At 30.3% G+C, this 11,862-nt stretch overlaps 1 protein-coding gene across 1 annotated transcript; it reads left to right on the forward strand.

Moving 5' to 3' along the window:
• Positions 1 to 5,022: 5,022 nt before the first annotated feature.
• LOC131032354 (uncharacterized) lies at positions 5,023 to 6,150 on the forward strand. The gene has a single exon (XM_057963299.2). It carries the CDS (start codon positions 5,023 to 5,025, stop codon positions 6,148 to 6,150), a length of 1,128 nt encoding a protein of 375 aa, XP_057819282.2.
• Positions 6,151 to 11,862: the final 5,712 nt, after the last annotated feature.

The raw sequence follows: 11,862 nt of genomic DNA on the forward strand, positions 1-11,862 counted from the left end.
CAATGAGCACTGAAGGGAAAGAACCAGTAAGAAAACCCTTCAGTATTGCTCAAGAAAACAAAAGCCCATAGGCGACCTGAATACAACCCCAGATTACAACATCAATCGTATTAGATATAAAAGAAGCTTTGAAAAGCTTGTAGGAAGCAATGAAGAAGAACATCCCAAAATGAAGCCACCATATCTTAAACAAAATCAGTGCCAGCACCACAGGAGTCCAAGGCCCTGCAGAGAACAAAACACACAGCCAAAAGGGAACCAAGAAAAATAAAACTTGTCAACATAAAAATGGTTGGCATACATATGCCTATCCATATGAGAAGTAGAGAAGGAGGGAAAAAACCCTCAGGAAACAGAGTGAGGCCAATCCATAAAATAGTCCAAAGCAAAAGCCATATTAGTAACAACATGATAAGGAGCCATCTACACCACCAAATAAACTGCACTTTCCAATTTCTCAAAAAAAGCCACCAACCACCAATTTTGTCAAACAATCTCCAAATAATGTAGAGCATTGTGTAAATAGAGAAAAGAACAAAAAAGAATGAATGCCATACCTGCAGACCTATCCAGAGTATAACAGAGAAGAAGATAACCGTTGTATGATTATCTTGTCATCATAAAAGAAAATATCCAGCAAGAGACCTCATAACAAAAGATGAAAAATTCCTTCAAGTCAAAAACTCTTTCCTTAATGACGACATTCTCCCAATAAATGTCAATAGAAATGATTTTGCCTCAAAGCCCAACACCCTCATTATAGGCACTTACGAAAGAACAACCACACCAAGAAAAGGGAATGAAGGAAGTTTCTGAATGGAAGGACTGTTAAGAGAGAAGTTTCATACAGGAGATAGGAAAGTCCAAAGGGGCAAGTTCTATATAATCAGCCCCTTCTGCAACAACCTTATTTGCAAAAAAATCTACGAAAACATTAATCTCTTGAAACAGTGAGAAATAGAGAAGGTAGAAAAACCATTAAGTGGGAGGGGAATGTGCTTCAAAAAATACTGCAAGTGCTAAGAGAGACTTTTTGCTAGCAACTGCCTGAAAGGCCAACATTGAAACACCCTCAATAACAATATCCTTAATGTTTAGCGAAAAAGCAAGATCAAGTCCAAAGGATAAAGCCTAAAACTCAGCCACGTTATTAGTGCCAAAACCAATATATTTACCAACTGCTTTGATGATTTTTCAAGAGTGATAAAAAATAATTACCCCAATCCCAGACCTCCCCGGATTGCCCTTAGAGGCCCCATCAAACTGAAGTTTGAATGAAGGGAAAGGAGGGCTCCATTTAGCCATCTTGCGCTTAAGAAGTGAAGAAAATCCATCTGATACAACCCCATGAGAAACAGATTGATTTTCTTCTCTAATTCAATCTTATTCTAACAATACATCATAATTATTTATATAATAAAATGTTACAATCAAATTAAAAAACCATAACAAATTAATAAAAAATACTAAAACTTCAAATTATTAACTACGAACAAGTCCTCACCATGAAACTCTCTGCACCAAAGTGTGCTGGCCCGTCAAGAATGTCTTGTCCGCATAGCAAAACAATCCTTTCTTTTTGCAAGGCGGGCAAGCCATTCTTGGCGGGCAAACAGACTCCAACTTGGATCAAAATACTTACTTGGCCGAATCCTTCATTTCCTTCTATATGCAATTACATTTTAACATCTGTTACAACTCTGTTCGTTGATATACCTAGCAGTGGTCACCATGGGCATATTTCTGTTACTAAAAGATAATTAAACTTATTTACATCTTTTTTTATTTTCTTCTTATTTCTTTTACATTTATTGAGCATGTAAGAGGGAGTATAACTAGTATACTTATATTTTAAAAATAAAATGTAAAAGATATTGATAGATATCATTATTAAGGCAATTAAAAACAAATGAAATCCAATTTCTACTTTATAAGGTGAGTTTCCTTTTTGAAAACAACTCACAATGTAATTTCTACTTTTTGAAAATAAATCAAATCCAATTTCTACTTTATATAGCGGGTTTGTTTTTTGTTTTTCTTACATGGATAGTGCTAGCCTCCTATATACTCTATTGCCATTGTAGAATGCCTATCGACTTAATTATTTTTAATATGACACTCTGCCCTCCTATCCTTGTTGCTAGGAAGTAATTCAATACAATCTACCAAAGTCATTTATTATAGTAGCAATAACTATAACTAAGTATGATCAAACACCATGAGATTCAATTTTCCCCGTTGTATTATGAAATCCCATGTTGACCATGCATCCCAAAGTGGAATGATTAGTAATTTAAATTTTTTGGTACAAAACCAAATAATCCTTATATAAAATTCATTGCACCCAATCACCCAATTTGGAGGATAAGGTAGTAGAAGGAAGCACCTTTGAAATGTTTCTACAACATATGTTTACAATAAATACAAGAGAGATATTACATCAAATGCATTTGTCACAAATATGCATAAAAGATGTTAGCAATTTTATCAATGTTACAAATATGCATATCGTTAGCTATTGTTTGTGACTTGTAATGGGGACCAAAGGTACTTGTATAAATTTTGAAGAGTTTAAAAAAAATGAAGTTTTTCAATTTAACTTTTATAAATTGAAAGCCGACAAGTAATATTTAATAAATATTATATCTTTTTGAACCGACAACTAAATAATCATAATGTTTCAAACTAATATAAATACCGATGAATGTGTAGAATTAAAAACATATTACTATGAATAAATACAAAAAGAAAATTATCACCAGTGAGTGCGAATAGTGCAAATACTTCAAATAAATTTACCAGCAGCTGCAAATAGTGCAAATAAATTTACCCAGAATATAGTGCGAATAGTGCAAATAGTGCGAATAAATTTACCCAGAATATAGTGGAAGGTGGTGCAAATAAATACTCTAAAAAAAAGTAAGTCATTTTCACATTATTTTACCTATAATGTAAAATAGGTATTATATATACAATGGATAATGATATCTTTTATTATCTTTTTAGTAAAAGTAAATATTTTTTAATTCTATATTATTTATAGTAGTTTATATATTAAGTTGATATTAAATTAATTTATATAATTAAATAATATGATTAAATTAATATTTCTCATATATTTTGTATATAATTAAGTTGATATGAAACTAAATTATATAATTAAGTTAATATTTTTTTTAGTTTTTAAATATATTTTATTTATATTACATTCTTTTTTATTTTTATATTTAATTATATTATTTTTATTTATTTTTTATTTTAATTAAATTGATATTAACTTGATATGAACATATTTAAAATAGGTAGTATAAATTATTAATAAGGATATTTTTAAATATGTAATAATTTATAATTAAATTTGTAGGATGCCTCGTCGTCCAAGGACAAGTTTTGAAAATGAAGAGCAACGAAAAGAGCATCGAAGAGAATATGATCGAAATTATATGAGACAACGACGTGAACAAATGGCTAATGCAGAAAGAGAGGAAGTAAGAATTCATTCAACTGAAGAGCAACAAAGAGAAAAAAAGAGAGAATATGCTCGAAATTATATGAGTCAACGACGTGAACAAATGACTAATCTACAAAGACAAGAAGAAAGGAATCACCGAAACCAAAATGATAGACAAAGAAGTGCTAAACGTAGGGTAGAAATGATAGTGACAGAGATTGAAAAGGAAATGAGACAACATGTAGATAAAATGATGAAACATCGTGCACAAACATCTCAAGATGATGGATATATATTAAGAAGAAGAATACAAAGAGCTATGCATTCTGATCAATTGAATGAGATGGAAAGACAACAAATACAAGTGCGTAGTCATGAAGCAGTTGAGGTTAGTTCCGAAGGGATGAATTCTTTGACAATTGATCATGTGCTACAAACACCAAATGATAGAGTTCAAAATGTAATGAATGTTGATTTTCAAAATCATATGGAAAATAATAGTTCACAACAAGAATTAACAACTCCTCTAAGAAGACAAAGACAATTGCAAAGAACACAAAATAGAAGAGATCAAGGAGTAGTTAATAATGATCTTTACAAATGATATTTCGACATGGACTCGATCAACTTTCTACACCAAGTATGTGCTACATTTGTCAAGAGAGTTATCCTACAATGAAGGTTGTGCGGGTACTTGAGGGCCCTATTTGCAATCGATGTCGACAAGAGAAAAATGAACATCGATTTTCAGCATCAAACAATATGGATCCTAGTCCACAACCATTAGAACTTGCAAATTTAACACAAATAGAAGAAATGTTGATAGCACGTGTCAACCCAATTCTTCAAGTTACACATGCAACTAGGGGTCAATACAAATATAAAGGACATACCATAAGTTTTCCACAAGAAGTGAGAGAAATAACTAAAATTTTACCACATCAGATAAAAGATTTGCCAATCATCATTGTTCAAAAAAAATATCAGCGTGGAACAAATTATAATTTTACAGTTAATAAAGAGAGGGTATATAGAGCACTTAAATATAAAATAAAACATGATAAGTTCTATAGAGATGTTCAAATTGATGAAAATGCACTTAATGACCTTACATGTAATTCAGATGAGAACATTTTTGATCAATTGAATTCTGTTCATATGGAGTTTGATTCAGACACAAATGAATATGTATTTGCGGGTCCAATATTAGAGATGGATGAAGAAAACATTATTAATCACACTACATCAATGGCCTCTAAACCTCCAAATGCTCGAAGAGAAATGGAACTAATTCATTCATGGGTAAATAATCCTAATGTAGATCCTGGATCACTAATTGATTGGCCAGGAATTGGAGCATCTCCAATAAATGAGTATGAGGACTTGATGATAACATAGTTATATCAAATTGGGAGTCACTCAATTATAATCCATGGCATTTGGAATGGAGGATTATAACAAATGAAACTGAAGATCATAATGATTATGAAGATGATGATGATTTACCAAATAATCAAAATACAATCGAACATGAGTGGGAGATCATATCAAGACTACATCGTGGACAAATCATGGATGTAACAGAAAGAGATATGTTGGGAAGAAGAGATATTGATAAACAAAATCCATGGAGTGTAGAATATCAAGGAGATGATTACACAAATAAAGCAATAAATTTTATCAACACTATGAAAGAGAATGGCTTATTAATACCTGATGATATGATGTCAAGTATATCATATGGAACCTTAGGTGCTAAGCCAAAAAAAGCACTTGATATTATTATGTCACATTATAATCAAGATGACAATGCCATGCCACTATACATGATAATTCAAGGAACAGCTGGAATAGGTAAATCATATCTGATTCATGCAATTCGTCAAACTCTTAATGATGCATTAGGATCACAACGTTCCCCCTTATTATTACTAGCACCGACTGGAGTTGCAGCATTTAACATTGGTGCATCAACAATTCATTCAACTCTACGAATACTTATTGCAGATTTTGTTGAATTAGAAGGCACAAGACTCACAAGTCTCCAAGAAGAAATTCAACATATTAAATATATATTGATTGACGAAATGAGTTTTATTGGACAAAATTTGTTACAAAATATTGATTCAAGACTACGTCAAGCTTTTCCTGAAAAATCAAACATGAGTTTTGGTGGAAGATCAATCATTTTGGTAGGAGATTTGGGACAACTACCTCCTGTTAGTGACAAACCACCTTATGATAGTAATGTACATGCAAAATTATTATGGCAAGAGTTTAAGACAATTGTTACTTTGGATAAGGTGTTTAGACAAGATGGAGAAACTGAAGACCAACAAAGGTTTCGCCAATTACTCACAAATATTAGAGATGCACATCCAACTATGGATGATTGGAAATTATTGATGACAATAATAGATGCTTCATTACATCCAACAATTAAGGAGGAGTTTGATAATAATATTCATCTATTTGCAACAAATGACAATTTGCATAACCATAATAGAAAAAAGTTATATGCATTAAGAAGACCAATAGCCCGAAGCATTGCAAGTAAAGAAGGTAGTACTAATCCAGCAGGAGCTCAAAATGATGAGTTAGATGTTGAATTATTAATTTCTAAGGATGCAAGGGTCATGTTAACATCTAATTTATGGATAGAAGTGGGTCTTGTGAATGGAGCTTTAGGATACATCTGAAATATCATATACAAACCTGGATGTGCCCCACCAGATCCACCAACATATGTTATGGTTGAATTTGACAATTATTCTGGAATTCCTTTTGAAGATGCATCTCCTAATTTGATTCCTATTTCACCAATACAAAGGGGCCATACATGTCAATTGCCACTACGATTGGCTTGGGCACTAACAATCCATAAATCACAAGGATTGACTCTTTCAAAGGCAACAATTGACATAGGACCAAGAGAAAGGTCAGGATTAACATTTGTTGCTATATCACGTGTTAAGGCCTTGGATGGAATTAGAATCTCACCACCATTTTCATATGATCGTTATGAAAAAATGAAGACAGGAAAGCAACTTGCCAAAAGGAAAGTAGAGGAAGAAAGACTCAAATCTTTGGAAACATAATATTTTTATGTAATGTATACATTGTTGAATTGAACTCTTCTATTAAAATTGGGATTAAATTTGTGTTTTTAAAGATGAAATGTTGCATTCAATATGAATTCCTATTGTACACTCCATTGAATATGATAGGCATCATGATTTGTAAAGGATAAATATGCTTTATTTAAAACAAAAGGTGATAAATTAATACTTTACATGTCGCGTTGCAGATGCTACTAGCCTAGATATCTTAATACATCTATCTAAAATACACCGAGAGATATCAGTCTCAAGGCACCTAACTATTCTCAACAACAATTTAAAATAGGCGCCTCGAGACTGATATCTCTCGGCGTATTTTAGATAGATGTATTAAGATATCTAGGCTAGTCTTAAAGTTAACTCTAATCATATAGTTTTTAAATTAGAAATTTTGTTAATATATTTAGATTAATTTCTTTTCTTTTTTCAATTTCACAACTAAAAGCATAATCTAACAATTTATTATCAATTAACTTTTACTAATGCTAAGTTTAAGTTTTATTTTAAAATATATAAATAAGGAAACAAAATATTCATAAGAAAAGTACATAATAATAAAGATTCTTTTAATATTTTATAAAAAATGATTATAAGTGCTATGAATGCATTATCCTACAATAGTTACCTACTAGCGTTATCTTCAAACTAAACTCTAATTAACTATAACCTTAACCCCTAAACCTAATCTCTCTGATTGAATGCCAACCCTAACCTAACCTTAAAGTTAACTCTAACAATATAATTTTTAAATTTTTAAAATTATATCATAAAGGTTAAACCCTTCATTAATATTTTGGTTTGATTACCATTAGGCTTTGATAAACATTAAAAGCATACTCTAATCATTTTTTTAGTTTTAAATTTATTCTAAAACTAATTATTGATTCATTTAACAACATTGAAAAAATACAAACCCTAACAATAATGAAAACCTTACCATAATAAAACCCTCACCTTGACAATATCTCTAATCTAGACCTGATTGAACTCTAAACCATAACTTGACCCTAAACTTAAATATAACCCTAACTTCACCCTTACTACAATCCTAACCCTAACCCTTAACACTAACACTTAACTGATGATACAAACCCTAACCCTTGAGATAATCCTAAATGTAACCCTAATCCCAAGCCTAACCATAATCTTAACCTTATTCCTAACCTTAACCCTAACCATGATATAAATCCAAAACCTAACCATTAGCCTAACCCTAACAATGATGTAAACCCTAACTACAATCCTAACCCTAACCCTTAACCCTAACTTTAACCCTCTAATATAAAACCCTAAATCCAAAACCCTAACACTAACCCTCTAATATAAAACCCTAAATCCTAACCCCTAACCCTAACTCTAACCTTAAACCCTAAATCCAAAACCTTACCATTAACCTAACCCTAACAATGATTAAAGCTATGAGATTTCCACAATCCATTTTGTATTTCTAGTGTATTTTTTCTGGAATCGATTGTGTGTATTTTTTTCCCATCAACGTTTCGAATCACACTCTGTGATTCATCATCAGGATGAAAAGAATTCCCAAGACATGAAAGATGTTGAGTTGCAGATTTGAGACAAAATATAAAGAGGAGAGGGGTGGGGGAGGGCACGAGGAACAAGGAGAGAGGAAAGAGAAAAAGAAAAAAGACCACCTGAAGGATGGGAGACCTAAAAAAATCCTAGGGATAACCACCCAAAGAAAAGAAAAAAGGAAAGCCAAGCAACATAGTCAAAACCACTAAAAAACATAAAAAAAGCAACATAGTCATCTCCACTACCACAGTTTCATTCTAGTTCACTACAAAATGTTTCTAACTTTCATCATATTATTTGCTTTCTATCTTTCATCATCTTATTTGCAACAAGTTTTTTTTGTTTCATCAAATCAAGTTATTATCCATAGAAAAATTAATTTATGCTAGAATATAGATGATATCTTATATTGTTACTGTAATTTAATGTATGTTTTGTGGCTTTCTAACAGGTTTACTGCAATTTAATGTCTATATGTGTTTCTTGTTTGCAAAACTTTAGCATAAATCATTTCAAATTTTCTAACTATATGGCTAGTGCAAAGCAAACATAATTTTGACCTGTGTAAATTAACTTGTAATTTTCCTTTTTGAAATATATTCACTCAATTTTCCCTATGATGTTCTTCCATTGAATTCCATTGCAAAGTTCAATGCAGGTTTTAAATTAACACAGAATGACTTTAATATTGATTTTAATATTGATGATGTTTTTCATTCTAGATCTCACTCCCAACAACAACAACACCATCTGTAGTAGGGACTCCAGTTGCATCGCAGCTCTTGTTAAATTAATATATTATTTTGTTAAAAATACCTTTTTAGTTATTTAGGAGCTAAAAATGTAATAGAATCAAACACTAGTAAAATGAAATTTATCAATTCTCTCTTTTTAGAAAATAAACAAATCTATCACTATAGTTTCTCTAAAAGCTAATAGAGAAAAGCTAATAGAATTATATTTCCATATTCATTACTTTACATTTTTAACATTTGCATTTATAAACAACCATTATATGCTCATCCATTTTACTTCTCCCTAAAAATCCATTTTACCTCTCCCTAAAAAAATCTATAAAATGGCTATAGTAATAAGAAATATCACTAAATCTTTGACAAGAAGATATAGTTTATTTTGTACATTAAATCTTGTGGCAACAAGACATTTCCTAACAGTTTCAAGCATTTGCACAACTTTCTGCAGTTTCAAGCATTTGTACAACTTTCTGTATCTCTGCTTTGTACAACTTTCTGTATCTCTGCAATATCGAGTGGAGGTTCCTTAAAATATAATTAATTCACATTTTCACTTAGATTTGAATTTCATCCATACCCTCATGAAGGAAAACTATACTAGAAATTGAGAGTAGGGATAGAATTGAGATATATTACGTGCACTATCTAAGATATTATGGTATCCTACGCACTTACCAAGTTCCAATATAATTTTTCTCATGGCCTCACAAATTTTTTTGTCATCATATTTTTCCACCTCTGAAATCTGAATTCACATGAATATAATTTCTATAATATTCTTCATGATTACCTTCAGCACTTATATATTGTCAATTGAATACATTCATATGTTTACATTTATGTGTATATTAATATTTTCCATCTAGTTATATAGTTTTTCAAATCAGTGTTCTCTTTCTTGTTTTTCCTCATTCTATTTTACCATATTTTATTTCTCATTAATTATTCGTCCATAAATAGGATATTTTTGTTTATCACATTCATATTTCTATATGAATTCATATATTGACAAAAATATAAAAAATTCTTACTGATTTAGTTGCATGGTTTCCTATAAGTTTGTAGAGTTACTAACTTATTATGTTATTCAAACTTATGTTATAATAACATGGATATATACATATGCACATAGAAAATTTCACTTATCACAAGATAGATTTATATACATTTATATTTCCTTATTTCTCTTCTTTCATGTTTACCTTTTATTAACATACTCTTGTATACTCATTTATATATATTCATTTATTATATTATACCAATTTTTAGTTGCCTCAATGCTTCTATTCTTGTTCATTTCTCCATTTACCTTAATTTTATTCTCTCTCTCGACCCCCCTTCCTCACATTTCTCCCTTGTTCTCAAGTCCTCTTATTGCTTTCTCTTCTATATTCTTTTGAGAAATATTTTTATCATATGATTATTCATTTTTATCTTTCTAATGATGGATTGTTGAGTTTAATATAAAATATCATTACAAAAACGTACACAATTGATTTCAAAATCATTCTTTCTAATAAAACATGGATTATGAACTTCTCCTCTAATAGGACTAGATGTATGATGTATTTCTTGATAGATGATATAACAAATGATTATCCATCTATATATATCCAAATAAAACAACACATATTTCCACAGTGAAACTTAATATGAAGTTTATTGATTCTCAACCATAAATACATATTACAATTCATAGAAAAAATGATTTCAACATGCTAGGTCATAAATTTTAAATATGTAAATTAAAGTATTCAAATATTATTACAAATTATTTTTATGACAACCTCAATCATTAAGAATGACCTTAGCCAGCTAAAAGGTTGACATAAATCTTATGAATACACCATCAACACTCCATAATCCAATATCACTTAATGTTTTTCCTTTGCTATTATAATCCAATAACATCCCTTAGGTTTAATTAGAACATTAGGAAACAAATTATACCTATTTCATGAATAAAATCTTCTAGAAATTGAATATGATGTGCATATATTAGTATATAATTTTTTTTTCCAAAACATGAGGACAACATGTTAGTGTAGTAATATGTAGAGGGAAAATTTTCTCCAAAACATGAGGACAACATGCTAGTGTAGTAATATGTAGTGGGATCTCTAGTGGAGATTAATGCCTAGAATGAAAAAAATACCAACAAATTAAACCAATAAAGTAAATAAAAAAACATTGTTTTTGGTTGATTCAATTATTTTCTTACACCTTGGTCTTCTTTTTCATCAATTGTATAAAGGAGTGATGATAGCAAAGTCTTCATGGATGAATTTTAGGCATTGGTGAAGAATGGAAGGAACAACTTGACATTCATCTAACCAAGTCCAAAGGAGTATATGAAAGTGGTTACAAAGAAGCACAACATGTGAAAGGATGTGGGTTGTACTAGGACCAATATCTATTGGTATAATTATGTACATGTTTTGATGCATGTTCTATTATAGCATTTCAATGATTTCCCAAATGCAGGATATGATTCTTGGTTTGTATGTGTACTAAAAGGACCTATATTCATCTATGGTAATATTGAAGGGGAAAATAAGATATTAAATAAAAAATCCTTGCAATAATTATCATTATAACAAGATGGATGTATACTGCGTTATTATTATTAAGAACTATATATTATCTAAATGTAATATAGTAAGAGGGAATATACAAGCTAAACATGGAGTATGTATGGAATAATTGAAACTAATGACCATTTATAATGGCCATAAGATAAGAAGAATACATTTAAGATAAAAAGTTCATGGCACAGTTGTGGAATTCTTCTGTTTGTTTGTTCAGTCTATTTGTTTGCTAGGTGTGCACATCTCATGCATCCTAGGTGGTGCCTTTTTGTGGTTATATAATATCTTGTAAATATGGTAGAGGCTTATCCTACTTTTTGTTAATCAGAATAATTATAAATAAATTACAAAAACAAAATTTATATTAGCAACAAATTATTTTTTTTACAATTTAAAAACTTAAGAAATATGCC

Source organism: Cryptomeria japonica, chromosome 11 (assembly GCF_030272615.1).
Source record: "Cryptomeria japonica chromosome 11, Sugi_1.0, whole genome shotgun sequence".
NCBI lineage: Eukaryota > Viridiplantae > Streptophyta > Pinopsida > Cupressales > Cupressaceae > Cryptomeria > Cryptomeria japonica.